The sequence below is a fragment of the Diadema setosum genome, chromosome 12, assembly GCF_964275005.1.
Source record: "Diadema setosum chromosome 12, eeDiaSeto1, whole genome shotgun sequence".
In the NCBI taxonomy this organism is placed as follows: domain Eukaryota; kingdom Metazoa; phylum Echinodermata; class Echinoidea; order Diadematoida; family Diadematidae; genus Diadema; species Diadema setosum.
Window position 1 is genome coordinate 3,331,886 of NC_092696.1, and position 16,541 is coordinate 3,348,426.

Consider the following 16,541-nt stretch of genomic DNA (forward strand, 5'->3'; position numbering starts at 1 on the left):
GCATAAACAAAATGGCTGCCAAGCTAGCTACAGAAATTATCAGTTTCAGATACGAATTTTCTAGCAATTCTTTGCAAACAAGCTGGAAAAAGGTGATTTGAAATGTTTGTACAGAGAATAGAATTACCAATTTATAAGGGATAAACGTTTTTCAGGTGTTAAAAAGTATATTTCATTCATAACTATGCAAATTAGGACTGAAATATATATATATATATATATATATATATATATATATATACACATTAACACTGGAAGAGTAATTCTGACATTTTTTATTTCTTGAGAGGCAAATTAAATACTAAATAACTAGACTTTAAGGTTTTGAGGGTCAGAAAAACTCCGGTTCCCAAGCGAAATTCACCGATCTTGACCATCTAATTTGCATAAACAAAATGGCTGCCCAGCAAAAGAAATTGTCAGTTTCGGACACGGATTTTCTAGAAATTCTTTGCAAACGAGCTGGAAAAAAAGTGATGTGATATTTTGTACATATAATAGAAGTAGCAATTTGAGGGATAAATGTTTCTCAGATAGTAAATAGTATATTCTCTTCATAATTATGCAAATTAGTACTGAAATATGCAGATAAATGTATATTAATACTGGAAGAGTAATTGTTACAATGTTTTTCTTCAGAGGCAAGTTAAACACTAAATATGTAAACTTTAAGGTTTGAGGGTTAGGAAAACTCCGGTTCCCAAGCAAAATTCACCGATTTTGACCATCTAATTTGCATAAACAAAATGGCTGCCCAGCCACAGAAATTGTGAATTTCAGACAGGCAGATTTTTTTTTTTTTTGTGTGTGTGTGTGTAAATGAGCTGGAAAAATATGATTTGAAATCTATGTACATAGAATGGAATTAGCAACTTGAGGGATAAACGTTTCTTAGGTGGTAAATAATCTATTTCTTTCATGATTATGCAAATTAGTACTGAAATATGCAGATAAATATATATTAACACTGGAAGATTTTTTTATATTTTTTTTTTCTTGAGAGGGAAGTTAAGAACACTAGATACACTTGAAGGTATTGAGGGTTAGATGAAATCAGAATCCCTTCTCAGTGGTATCAAAATAAATGCAAATACATGTATTGTAATTGGTATGCAAATTATGAGTTTTATGCGCATGCAGTTCATTCAATAGCCTACATACCCTGGTAAAGTTTTATTTTTCAAATCCTCTAAAATGGTCCTTTTGGTTTTTTTTTTAAGAATTCAAATTAGGAACCCGATTCTTAACCAAAAATAATTGCGCTAGGGCAAAAAAACAAACAAACAAAAACAAAAGGGAATGAATTAATACATACAAAATAGCTGCAATATTGCCATAAAATTGTTAATATCATGAAAAATATTTCTAGTACATCGATAATCGCAAAACGAATTGATGAAAACTCTCTCTACGCGGATCATGACTCAACTTTTTATGGGTGGGGGGATGTCATCGAACAATGCCATCTTATTGATATGCAACATCCATTATCGCAATCTCCAAGATCTCAAAAGGCGCGGCCAAATTAGCAAATTATCAAAAAGTTTCAGATCGCAATCTCTAAGATCTTGAAGTTTTTCAAGTGTGTGTGACTGCAAACTTTCCGCGAAACTTTCCACTACAGCTAGGGATATTTCATTTTATAATGCTGTCCTCTCCAAACTTCTCGATCTCTTGCCAGTGTGACCGGACAACAAAAGATCGTGAAGACTTCGCGATCTTAAACTTTGCGATCTTTTGCCACTCTGACCGCGCCTTATCATGATAAACTTAAATAACGATGTTAGAATAGCAGTGAGGGAGAAGAAATTGACAAAAAAAAAAAAGACATGTGGCACACATCTACCTATATTTGATCCTTCTACATCTGTTATAAGAATGTAACTTAGTCAACTTCCAAGACAGTTCGAACTCTGAAATTGCCTCGGCCAGTGCAATCTGCGAAATAAGGGGTTTACACCTCCCTGTTCCTTTTTGTTTTTGCTTTCAGTATACTTGGATAACATGCCGCCAGTGATAACCACCAAGTATGATGCATTTCAATTTATTCTTAACTGGACGACGCCATGCTCCCTTGTTTGTCTGACTTATGGTATATCTCACCAGGTGTGATTCAGATCATAGAAATGACATTCTTAGCAAACAGGCCTACAGCTTTAAGGGCCAGTGGATTGTAAGAACTAAGGAATAATAAATACTCATTAGATACCATGTTACATACAGAAGATTCCACTTCATATCAGACGTAAATGGTCGCCATTTTGCTTCTCATTATATGCTTTATCAAGTATAGTTTTTGAATATCCACATTGTCACTTGAATTTCTGCCCAAGAATTAGGATATGGATCTTTTCATGGAGGACCCGGGTTTTCCACCACCTTGCGAACATGAAGTTACTTTTGTTCCCTTGAGAGATAACATCGATCCGATAGCTACCCTATAAAGAGGCCTTCTTCCGTAGATACTGGAGTTGTGCTTTTTCTGCCAGACTGATACTGACAGTAGCACTCTTATTAAAGCAAGTGATCAATGACTCACAATCATCAAGGATGCTGCTTGTACGAGAAGAAAACTAAAGGGTTCCAAGAACATGGTTGTTATCAGTCGTCTTTATAAGAATAAACTTATATTCGATTCAAAAGATGCATCACACAAGCTCGTTTGGCACAAAATATGTTTCGCCATTTTACCGACAAAAGTATACTGAATACTCGAGAAGCAGTTCAACGACAATACTCCAGTATTAAAAAAAAATAAAAAAGAAGAAAATCCTGCTCACTGTGCCAGACCTGATCTTTCTTCACCAGTAGACAATAGATGGGAACGTTTTGATCTGGTCTACAGCCTGTACAACTGATATATCTAGCTCCAATCCTGCAAAGTTGCCTTGAGGTGATTTCATGTGCATGCGGAAGCATTGCAGAACATTTGGATGCAAATGTCACAAATTAGGGCTACGATGTACAGCAGTGTGTGCATGTTAGCAACAATGTGATGGTGCAAACCTTGCATGAATATAGATCAATAATTTAGCTCGATTGTGAAATAGACTTTTTGACTCAGATTATGTTTCTTTTCAGCCAAAATATAAAGGTGTTGATGACTAGAATTACAAAGTTCATCCTTCGTTTCTGTTTCCGACACTGTCCGAGATACAAGGATTTTTCTTACATTTTTTTTTTTTTGCTTGAGCCTGCAGAGTGGGTGAAGAGATAGATAAAAAAAAAAAACCATAAAGACGAGATTTATGAAAGTTGCCACTTGATTTTAAATTCAACAGATTGCAAATGATCATAAACCAATCTATCCAATGAAAACAACAAAGTACAGGGAAGGATAAAGCGACCTTGCACTAATTCATATTATATAGAGTAATGTATAGTGATGTGATTGCTCGATAACTTTGATGGCAAGACCTTGTTTTGGTGGTAAATATGCATAGAAAATGGGTAAAAATTTGCATAATTTATTATGCAAATGAGATAACAGATGTGTGTTGTTTAGTAGTTGCAGTTAATCTTTGCATCTCTTATAATCACACCAGGAATCATTAACAGGTCTTGATGTGATAAATGTTATGAAACATATTCATATATTGCGGCAGTGCGTTGTAGAATCCCGAAACCTGCCTGGTCTACGGTCTCTTGAATATCAATTTGCAAACACATTTCATTTTAGTGTCATTCAGTTCTCCTTTATTGATTGATTCCAGTACTTGATTTACTTCGGACTCTGACGACATCATTATGTGCAACGTGTTTGCCCGATATCTTAGCTGTATTTTAGTAGGCCAAGGTACATTTTGAGAGCAAGACTTTGTTTTAGGGAATATCCATAGAAATGGCCAACTATTTATATAATCTATATGCAAATTAGATTATCAGGGTGTTTCTAATAACTGTGTTTTTTTCTTGTATCTCCTTTATCACAAAAGAATCATCAACTTACGTCTTGATATTATAACTATAATGATTCAGATTCATATATCGCGGCAATGTGTTGTAGAATCTCGAAGCCTGTCGTAGTAAAGCCTCTTGCATACCAATTTGCATACGTTATTACAAATATTGTTATTCATTTTTTTATTCTGAATTGGATGATTCCAGTACTTGGTTTTCCTCGGACTCAGATGACACCATGTACACTTTGTTTGACCGGTAGCATATATCTATATTTTTCACTACGCCAAGGTACATTTTGATAGCAAAACTTTGTTTTAGTGGAAAATATGTTGAGAAAATGGAACAATATTTGCATAATCTATTATGCAATTGAGATGCATGTTTAATTTTATTACTTAAGGTTGGTTCTTGTATCTCTTTAGCACACTAAAAATCTTGAACCGGTCTTGATACAATGATAACTATCTTCAGAATTATGATTCAGATCCATGTATTGCAGCAATTCGTTGTTGAATCTAGAATCCTGCCAGTTATGTATCCTCTTGTATACCAATTTGCATAGATATTTGCATAGGTGTAATTCAATTCTTTTGAATTAATTGAATTCTTTTGAATTGATTAATTTTTATTCGACTCTGGCGACACCAAGTACTTTTTGTTTGCCCGATAACTTGTTAAAATGATTAAAAACAGAAATGAACACGTAGGTACTATACATGTGCATATATATGCGGTAATGCATTACTGTATCAGCGGCAACTCCTAATTTGCATATTTCACTTCTTAATTTGCATATATAAGTGAAAGTTATGAACAAATTATGACCTAGCTATTGTCTTTGCACCTTAATTTCTGAAAACATTACTATTTCTGCATGTCTAGGGAGATTTTATGAGAATTAGATCATCGAAACACCCAAAAGCAATGAATTGGCGGCCATTTTGTTTATGCAAATTAGATGCTCTTAGACTCAAAATTTCGCTTGGGAACCGGCCTTTTTGGATTCAGCGTACTTGAATTATACAAAATAGACCGATTCCCAACTTTTATTGAAAAATGCCTCTGACAGTCATATTTTCCCCAAATCCCACTAGACTATAAGGAGATATCAATATTTTCCTCATTAAACCATAACTGTACACGGTTCCGTTTGAAAGCATTTTTTTTTTTTATAACTATTGTTCACATTTCTGTGTATTCAACAATTTTTAACATCGATTATATGGATTCAAATATTTACAGTGGTTGTTTCTATCCCAAACTCACATTTCACAACTATTATAAAGCAGTAGTTCTGGAATTTTGTTTCATCTGGATATGGTAAATTATGTCTTTAAGCTAGGATATCGATTTGAAAAGTGCTGAAAAATTATTGCATAATGACAACACATTTCTGAGCATGAGTATGCGTTTGTGTCTGGGTCTGTGTGTTTGAGCGTGTGTAATTCAATGCAAACACCTCAACTTAGTATTTTTATTTTATGGTTGTTAGATATGAAGCCCTAAAATGCGCAATTGTGAACAAAAGTTGAATATGAAGTTATCAGTGTAATTATAGGAAAATGGGTTTCCCCATATAATGAAGTTGCAGCAAAACTTGCTGTATAAATTGAAATGTGTGAAAATTCTAAACTATCATGGGATTTTTATTGATCGTAAACTCTGTGAATGTGCTTCACTATCCTTTTCGAAAAGTTTGATTATGTCAACGTCAGGAAATAATTTCTTTATTTTGTGTCGGACGTAGCAACACAATTGCATTTCACTGGGGTAAATGTACAACTGTTTCCTACAATCAGAATGGTCCCTTACAAGTTATAGTTTCAAAACTGCTATTGGTAAATACCATGATTTCTCTAAAGACGCTTTATAATTATATCGAAGGGACATGCCATACTACGCGATTGGCAGATTACCAGACCTATACAATACATTTACGGTACACAGTTGATGAATTCACGACAGTGCCACTCCTCAGCTCTTTGTCACAATAAAACAAGTGGAACACACATTTTTTTTTCTATGCCTGCGCCACGAAGTGGTGCCGGAGGCATTATGTTTTTGGGTTTTCCGTCCGTCCGTCCGTCCGTCCGTCCGTCCTTCCGTCCGTCCGTCCTTCCATCCGTCCGTCCGTCCTTCCCTCCGTCCGTAAAAATTTCGTGGACAATTTAACTATCAAAACCTTTTGAGGTATCCTAATGAAACTTAGCATGTATGTATATTAGGGGGTGAAGTTGTGCCTATCAACTTTTGGGTGCACATGCCCAAGGTCAAAGGTCAACAGGTCAAGGTCAAACTTACATAAAATTTCACTATTTCGACCATATCTATGCAATGCCTGAAGATATTTTCTTGAAACTTAGTGTATACACATGTATTACCCAATTAAGATTCTCTGGTCAAAGTTCAAATGTCAAAAGGTCTTTTTTTTTCTCTCCGTACCTTGGAAAATTGTTCCAGGTTATCTTCATGAAACATAGTATATACAATTGTACAATTACTGAATGGCAGTGATTATCTAGAGAATATAGGGTTCATGGGTCAAAGGTCAGGGGGTCAAAAGTCAAGTGCAACACTTCAAAATTTTACTTTTTCCCTCATGTGTATGCAATGCCAGCATGCATATTTATTTTTTACACTTGGTGTATGCATTTGTAGCCTAATAGAAATTCTCTGGAAATTTGTGTTTCGTGTTTTTTTTTTGCCTCAAAGGTCAAAAAGTCAAAGATCAAGTGACAGTGCTGAACTAACTTTTTCCTCCATATCTCGGCAGTGGCTCAAGTTATCTTGAAACTTACTACATATTATTTTTTATGCATGTTCTACCTGACAGTGATTATCTTATGGATTTTAGGGTAAAATGCCAGATGAAAATGGTAACGATTTATCATTCAATACAGAAATTGCACCTTTTTTTTTCATACCGGTACCTTTAATTACTCAATGAATAATGAATGGGCCAAAGCGCCCAAGTTAAGTCTGTAAATCCCCAAATACATGCTCTCCGATTCATCAAATTAAACCTAGGTCAAGGAAGGTGAACATTCAACACATTTGTGACAAAATTGTCATTAATATTTTGCCAATTTTGTGAAAATGTAATCACACATTGTCCACATGTACTATCTAGACCTATTAGGAGAATCATGCATTATGGCGGAGGCATACCAGTCGTCATAGCGACATTTCTAGTTTCTTTTATAAGCTCTGATAAGTGGAATCAAAATAGGACTGAGTGTATCAAACCTATCTCAGTAATGTTGCTCTGAGTTTCCCACCTCCAAGACAACTGCATGTACATCTTCCATCATCACTGTGGATTATTACTTGTCACTACCAGTCGATTGATTTTCCTTCCAATTAGCCATCATTGAGCATTCACGACATGAAATGCGGAAGAACTGTATCACGTGACTTGGCGGAGGGTATGTGTTCCAGCAGGGTACTGAGGGAAGTATACATATTTGACTCACAATTTTACGTTGAATTCTACAAGATTCTCGGCGCAGATGCTGCGAATTGTCAGGTAAGGCCTTTTTACCTTAGTTATACAACGTAGATTTTATTATGTGCAAAATAGAGATCAAGTGTTTACCTCGGTATCTAAAAGAGGCAATCCTAGAATTTGCGATAAGCTCCCGCTTCCTTATCGTTATTATTGTGTATAGTAAATATCGGTAAGTCCAGGCTGCCAAGCCACGCTATAGAGCGTCGTCTGATGAGCCTTTAATTCTCCCAGGCCACTTGGACAGCATATCATCATGAATGTGTATACTTGCACAACAGTTTGGTCAGGAAAACCCACTTATAGACAATAACGAGAAACAACAAAATGAATAGACTTCGGTAGTAAAACCACTGCTCAATTGCGGATAAAGAGCCTCAGAAATACAGAACAATAAAAGAGAATGGTAAGTATTACACATCAAGGAGTTACTAGCTGTTGTACCTCCTTGGTTACATTTAAAAGTGTATTTTCCGTATCTACTATTATAATACTCGAAGTTGTTGTTGTTGTTGTTGTTGTCGCGGCCTTATGTATTTCCTGTTTTATTCCGGCGTTGCTGGTTTTTCTATCTCCTCCCGAGCCGTTGGCTCCGGGCAGCTGCGACCGGTGCCGTCGGGCGCAGGAGAGTATCCTGCATCGAATGGCGCGGGTTTCGTCCCCGCTCCGCCTCCGTGTCGACGTCGAGGACGAAAAAGAAAAAAAATAATTAGATAGATGCATAATGCATTTTCGTGCGTGACGAAAGAGCCGAGCGTTTTAATATTTACCGAACCTGCGCTGGACTCCTGCTTTCTTGACCGTTCATATTTTAACTTGCAGAGACAGTGGGATACTATGGATGCAGCGAAATCTTTGGCATCTTCCGGCGGACGCGCACGCACATCTCACACGCAATGTACAGAACTCTACACATTTACACTGTGTGTATAGTTCTGTGATGTACCTTTGCCTCCGCCAGTGCCCTGTTACGTGTACGTGATGTATTGACGATGGTTACACGAAGCACTATATCTGCGTGCGCGTGATATGGACTACAAGGGCATTTACGTGCAGTTCTCCATTGGCGTCCCCAAATGAAAACAACGAACTTTGTTATTTAATTGTATTTTGCACAACTGCAGAATACTATGCAGCTCAGGTATATTTAGGTCATTTAGTTTGCTCGCCGTTTGCTCTCAAGTCCGATGTCATTGTAAGCAGACTGTTTAGGACGGCTAAATATATTTGCCGATCGTACCCTTCCGTATCAGATTACACGCGCAGCTGTGTCCATTCGTATCTGCAGAGCTGCTGTAATCATACATATTCATATAAGATGAGCGGACGTAGGGGAAAACCTCGCTTTGCCGACCGCAAATTTTTAGATTTACAAGTGGAAATAGAATGTGTGGTTCTATGGTCTATCAAACTAAGTTTTGGTGACAAAAAAAAAGAGGGAGCAAATGAAGGCGAATATATATTCTTCTTTCTTCCATAACATGGGAAAAATATTAATAAAATTAAACCTATTTAACCTGATGACTATGATCTCCCCCTCCCCAAATAATAACAATGATAATAATGATGATGATAACAATAATAAAAATAATAGGAGCAATAATTGTAGGCCTATAATAATTATGATAATGTACAGTCTGAAGCGGATGATGGTTCTATGATATATCAAGCCAAGTTTTGGTGATTAAAAACAAACCGAGGCCTTGAGACCAGCCGTGGATTCCCGCGGGTGCCTTTCGGGGACTTTCGGGGAATCTCATTTGCGTTTTTGGTAATTTTCCCTGAATGTTTTTGTTTTTTGCCCTGCGGAGGTGGAAATGTGTGTGTGCGGAGTGAGGGGGGGGGGTGAGGGGCAACAAGACAACTGTTGGACTTCAACGGGTGCAAATAACCCCTCGAAACTCAAGTTCTATAATAAAAGCAAGTAGTGGCGGGAATGATCCCTACGAATGGAACGGATCGCCGGGCACATTTACTACAAAAATGTATTATTAAATATCTTGGAAGGGTGGTCATTTAGAAGACAGCACAATTAACGAAAGAATGGGAAGACTTTTTCTTTTTATTTCTTCAATAAAAATGTGCAAAGTCGTATTATGAGAAAAAAAATAAAACCCCTCAGACCCGTGGTCATTTAGAAGACAGCACAATTAACGAAAGAATGGGAAGACTTTTCTTTTTATTTCTTCAATAAAAATGTGCAAAGTCGTATTATGAGAAAAAAAATAAAACCCCTCAGACTCGTGGATTTCCACGGGTGCTGCTAGTAGAGGTAATGATTATGTACACGTCTTGTGGAGCCGGGAAATGTGTGACCGTCTTGCCTGGAAATGTGCAAATCTCGAAATTGCTTTAACGGGAAATATGCCGGGTTTGCTGAGTCCAGGCTGCCAAGCCACGCTAGGGCTTTTGTCGGGTAATGTGCGAGCCAATCACTTCGCTGATTCTGTGTATGTGTAGAAGGAAGATAAACTCTCTATCAAAACCACGGAGGAACCATTACCATTTTTTAAACAGTTAAATTTGTCTAAGGGACCTCCTCTCCATAGCAGCCACCTGTCTACAACGGTCATTTTATTTTCCTTGAGTAGCGGCCAAAGATAGGTTTGACTGTACAGTAAAACCTGTCTTCGCGACCACGAGTCTATAGCGGCCACCTACCATAACAAGCACTAAAAACAATTCCCTTCCAGAGAAAAAGCATGATAAGGAACCTGTCTATTCTATAGCGGCAACCTGTCTACAACAGCCATTTCCCGTCTCCGTGGTCGGTAGACAGGTTTCTACTATCGGGCTACAGTCAAATCTGTCTGATCGATCATCTGTCTATAGCGGTCACCTGCCATTTACCACCATCAAAAACAATTCCCTCATAGAGATAGGCATGTTAAACAACCTAAACAGCGGCATTCTGTTTATAACGGCCACTTTTTTCGTTTCCCTTGGAGTGGCCGCTATAGACAGTTTTGACTGTATACTAAAACCTTGCTTGACGGCACCACTTTTCTATAGCGGCCACCTACCGTAAACGACCACTACAATCAATTCCCTCCATTTTCAAGAAGAAGCTGAAAATGTGGAAATTCCGTCTGTCCTCCCCCATCCCTGCATTCACCATACCAAACTTGACATTCATTAATGTGCTAATCACTATTTAGCTTTTTATTATCCCTATCGCTTCTGGTTCCATATAGAAGATTTTCCTTTTTTTTTTTTTAATCTCAAACATTGAGGCCTACGCCCCCTCCCCGGGCTTGTTGGCCCTTAAAAAAGAAAAAAAAAAGAAAAACGAAATGGCATTATATTACCCTTGGGATGCTTTACCTGCCACGTTTGGTTAAAGTCTGTCGTAAGAATTTAGAGAGAAGTTTAATATGCCATCAATATTTTGATCCATCACCCTAGCCCCCCCTCCCACCAGTCATAATGCTAGGAATCCTTTGATATGACATTAAATTTGACTTTAATAAGAAACTGTATTCATCTTTTTTTTTTTCATAGCAAGTACCAACCTAGGTCTTTCTTATTTGGTTATAGAGAAGAAGATTGTTTTAATGAAACCATTATAGTTCGGGGCCCTTCTCCCTCCTTTCCAACCCCCAAGAGGGGGTGGGATAATTCAAACAAATTGAGATCCTATCACCATAATGATGGTTCCAGCCAAGCTTGCGGTGGAAATCTGTCAAGGATCTTATCAAAAAAATATCAATGGTGGTGGTTCATGTGCAGTTTTGTTATAGAGTTTATGTTCGATCTTTATACCAATATCGGTGAAGTAAATAATATTCATTAATTTCTATTATTTTCCCGGGAACGCATCGTACAAATGTGAAATTATTTACCTCGCGACGTTTCCCCATTTTCCAGCGTGAGGTTTGCACATTTTCCGGTTCCACAAGCTTACATTATAGCACTTATGAGTCCATTAGCACTATGAAGGTACAAACCTACAGCTGTTTCCTTTATTCAGTTAAAGCTTTGGGTCCTACAAGTCTCCGTCAGGATCTACACACACACACACACACGAAAGAAAATAACGAAAAATAATACACAGACTACCATTAAAAATTATTATGTCAGTATTGATTATAGGAATTATTGTACAATATTTACACAACAGAAACTGGCGCATAATGCATTTTGGCATACGGAACAAACACATATTCAGATAATACTATAGCAAATTACACATACCTGTTATGATGAGCTGTATTGGCTACATAGCAATTCCGTAGCGTGTGGTTGGTTTTGCTGAGTGGGTGTTATTTGTGTAAAGAGCGTGTGTGTATAATTAGGGGTGTCTGTGTTTGGATGTGTGTGTATGTGGGTGGGGGGGGGGGGGAAACGTTTATAATAACGATATCAGAATATTCATCAATACTTCTCAATCATTTCAGTGCACTTATATTACAGATAATAACACAAACAATAAACAGCAAAGGAAATTACAATACATAAACAAGTCAATTTTCCAATGATTGTTGGGCGGGGAGGGGGCGTCAACCACAAATGTAAAAAAAAAAAAAAAATACTGCACATGTCACAACGCGTCACAGGGGAGGGTCAAGGAATTCCGTAAAGGGGTGGCGCCTTTAAAAAATTTCAGGCTGGCGCACCCCCCCCCCCCACCCCACCACCCCCCCCCCCCCCACACACACACACACAAACACGGAGGGGAGATTTAACATTTTTAGAAGTGAAATTCAAGAAGATTACAAAAATTCTTAGGTGTACAAAATATCACTGGAGGGAGGAAGAAGGGTCATTTAAATGGTGATTGTGTAAAAAGAAATAACTCGTATTAATGATATTAAACGAAGCAAAAATTTCGATTGTGTAAGGCAAGTAATAGAAAGAAAGTACGAAGAATTTATAATAAAAATAATCCAAATTTACATGGCAATATTGAAAACGAGTTAATGAAATCTAATTTATTCCAGTGTGAAAATATTCAGCAACCTCCCCGAAAATGTAAGTTCAATAAGTACTTTGAAAGCTTTTGAAAGAATGTTAGTACGTATGGGTTACAATATGGATTTCATAACTATGTTTGAGCTAATCAGTCTGAACTTACTTGTACGTAAACTTGTTTGTGTCACCCTCTTTTGTAGCGTTCGTGTTTAGTGGTTACGTCTATATTCCTCTTATTTCTTGTTCTTAGTATTGTGTTTCTGTATGTTGTAATGCATTTCATAATGTTATGTTCGTTTTTATTTTTTGGTTGTTGTTAATTTGCTTCGATTGATTAGTTTACTGTTGTTCTGTTTTGTTGTTGCTGTAATACTCTATTCATGGCCTCTCTGAAAAACAGCCTCACCTGGCTGATCAAGGGCATTTTATCCCGTGATTAAATTAAATAAAACAAACAAACAAACAAATAAAGAAACAAATGCAGCATTAATGCATAATAATGTACGGCAAAAAGAAGGCCTCATGTAGTCTGGTTTGAAAAATCAGAGATATAACAAACATTTTTCTTTTTCTTTTTTTAAGTAGAGAAATGGATATCCATATTATGTCGACATTAGATCATATAAAGGTATTCATCTTACCATGTAGAGATTCTTTAAAAAAAACAGAAGTCCTTACGGCGAAATAGATGATCACATGCCAAGTCGACTTAAAGATACATATACATGCATTACACGTTTAGCTCTATGTTAGATCGTCATGGCAACATGAGTATCATTTTACCAAGTTAAAAATGAACCTTTATCGAAGCTTTCTGATGAGGAACAGGTAACATAGGTATAGTGCACTATACAACCAGGGAGGTGGACCTCCCTGGTTCAACGTTGTACAAGAGCGTATAATTGGAGCCACGGATTCTGACGCCTAGGTAATTGCTGTGAAGCGTTTGGGCGCCATTATGTGGAGAAACGACTCCAAGAAAGACAAAACTAGGATATATCTCAGCAGTAGGAGGAGAATGTGAGGTATTAATATGGACTCTTCCTTAGATACACTTGTTTATCAGTTGGAGAATTTCTGCTATTTTGAAAGGACACAGATTATTTTTGAATGCTGACAACTTTTGATAGTAACCCAGTATCTGCCCACAAACTTAGAACCAGATGAAGTAGTCATAGAAGAGGGAGATGGAAAGATTATCGTAATTTTGTGCTTCTCCACCAAATTTCAACAGATTAACATTCAAATGTAAATGACGTGGTGTTCTAGTTCAAACGAAATTTTCAACGTCAATACTAGAATGTTTTATATTCATTTTTCGACGAGCATTCAACTTCGCTTTAAAGCACAGCATCACATCATTTATCCACTTCTGTCTATTCCATTTTATTTTCACGAGGTAACCCCTTTAGAGAAAGACATGATTAACAATGGGACTCCACTCAGATACGAAAGTACACACAATACATGCAAACTGCACCAGAATATGTAGAACAAGTGGATTAAAGAGAAATATTGTTTGTAGAACTCCTAAGATATCAACTTCAACCTTATCCTGGCTCTTATACATAGATTTATCATATTCAAGTTAGAATGATTTCAATAGCTGGACTGACCTTCAGTTTTCCCCTGTAAAATCCATAATATTTCAATTTAATATGGAAACACCAACCTTCGCTTCAAGTCCGTTCGAATTCATTTTGTTCTTCAAATAGGGACACAGCATTTCTTGTAATGTTCAAAATCAAAAGACATCAACAATTTCTGTACTTTATTTTGCATTTCATAACGTTGAATTCCCCCTTTTTATTTTTTTTTTCGGTTTCTCTTAGCTCCTTAACAGTATGGATATACCACCTACAAAATTTTGTATAATAGTTCTCTCTCTTTCTCTTTACACCTCCGCCATGAAGTGTCACCGGAGGCATTGTGTTTTTGGGTTGTCCGTCCGTCCGTCCTTAATCAATTTCTGATTTGTGATGTTTACATTTATTTTTACATTTTGAACATCACCCCTTGGTTGCTTTTGGACACACGTACGTACGCTCCTAAAAATCAATCCTGCGGTATAGCGTATAGACCTGTATTTTTCCAAGAGTGTCTCGAGTTAGCAACAATTTTCCTGGTAGTCAAATGCTCCAGCATACCTAGCTCTGTGCTCATTCAAAATATTCATGTAATCTCCTCAAGCTTCCACCACAGCTGTGTGTTAATAAATGTGTGTTCATGTAATTATGTTCCATCGATGACGTTTGATGGTAAAGTCCCATTTCAAGGTTCCTGAATTCAGCTTGCATATTTTATTCAGGAAAATAAAAAAGTCACGCATACAGGTAGACATAGGCCTATATATATACACACACACACACGCACACATACACAAAGAATAAGAAGTAAAGAAAACCAATGCCAAACTGCTGTATTTGTAAGACTGTTTAAATGCTTGCTTATTCATGAATTTGCAGAAAATTTGGTGAAATTTTGACATATTCAGATAAAAAAACCCCACAAAAATATTCAGTTAAAAGTAGATATATTCGATACACAACGTTATTTAAGTAAAGTAAGTGATTAATGCACAAAGGCAAGACAATCATAAGCCATATTGCTGTACGTAATAGTTGTCCCAAAGTACAGACGTGTGCAGTATGGAGGACTCAGAAAACCAATGTCAATACCTATGATAATAATTTGTCATAATTTTAGTTGAAACCCATTGCGATCAGGCGATCTTGCTATGCAAGCAAATTCGTTCTTTATATTGCTGGGAATTATAATTATTTCTCTTCTTGTATTCTTTTTTTTTTTCTGTAATATTTTGATTTTTTTCACAGATTCAAGATTTGACGTTGTATTATGACAAAGATCATCACGATTTGTGGCATCAACCATCAACTGCGGGAGGTGACTTGGTCCAATGGGTGTGTGCTATGCCACATCTGTCGAATTTCTTTCTGAAATGCCCTTACTTGTCTGACAGTTTTCTCTCAACAGCTGTCACCTCAGCATCATCCTGTCAGGTATGTAATCTGTTTTTTTAATACAATTTGTAGTTATGTACTTTTGTGATCATGGAAGACCTCATTTAAAAAATGGTTAACCAACAGTCGTGTATGACTTCCATTATAGTATTTTTTTTTTCTCTCGCAGATTGACATTTCAGTGCGGCGCTATACTTAAAATTTTGTGTAACCGTAGTCATCCCCAATGTTTAACCCTCAATACATTATGAAAGAAAGAACTGGTAAGGACACTTCTGTTTGAATACATTGTTGATTTATTGAAAATAAACAGAATTAAGGGATACAAGAAAACGAGATATACAACCGGCCTCCTTGTCTTCCGTGGAAGAGATTTCAACAAGACAATATCTCAATTATTCCTTTTTCGTCTTCTTGGACCCTAAAAAAAGTCAATTTTTTAATGAAGAAAAGATCTTTTGGTGGCATTTATTAGTTACTAGAATGAGGGATAGCCTGTGGTTCTACTGCTGCATAAAATAAAACAAAATAAAATGTTAAAAAATGAACTTAACCCACCTCTCTCTTCCCCGTATAGTCATGAGTATTTAGCGCTGTGACGAATTTTGCATGCTTTATACGAGACCTTTCTTGACCCCCAAAGTGGGTGAAGTTTTATTGACTCAACCCTCAAAGATGTTATTTTATGCATATCGATCCTTGTATCACAACACAATGGTTATCAAACGCTGACAACAACATTAAGGAAACATAATAAAGAGGAAAAGGAAGTTTGAGGATACCTCAGATGGGGAATAAGAGTTGTATAACTAACTTGATTTAATGGCTCAGTCTTATGGCTTGGTCTGGACACTCCTTGTCCTTTTAATTTGCTTGTGGAACCATGAAAACAGGGTAGGCCTACCTATCATAGTATTCTCGATCCAGTAACAGATCATTAGCTGACCAGGAATGTCCCCATGAGTCCACTTGCCCCATACTATATCGATAACATGACACAATGTTGATATTCTTATATAAATTAACACGCTTTAAATGCTTTAAACCATTAAGTTAGTGATATTCTCCTTGTGAAATATGTACTTCTTCTGCTCTCTTTGCTAAAATGGTATCCTGGATTACGACAGAAGGGAGAGGTTGTTTTCATCAAACCTAGTTAAAAGAAAATCACTTGACATCCGTGGCTTGGAATGCAAAAGTTAAATAAATGCTCCATTCTTTTCATAAGCACTGTTCTCATG

General features: G+C 36.8%; 1 protein-coding gene across 1 annotated transcript in view; it reads left to right on the top strand.

The window, feature by feature from the left end:
* The window catches only part of LOC140235700 (uncharacterized), a 272,960-nt gene that overhangs the window by 11,240 nt on the left and 245,179 nt on the right, over positions 1-16,541 (top strand). The window contains exons 7-8 of the mRNA XM_072315715.1: positions 7,268-7,429; positions 15,154-15,339. Of these exons, the coding sequence (XP_072171816.1) occupies positions 7,268-7,429; positions 15,154-15,339 (348 nt within the window). The remainder of the gene's footprint in view (positions 1-7,267; positions 7,430-15,153; positions 15,340-16,541) is intronic.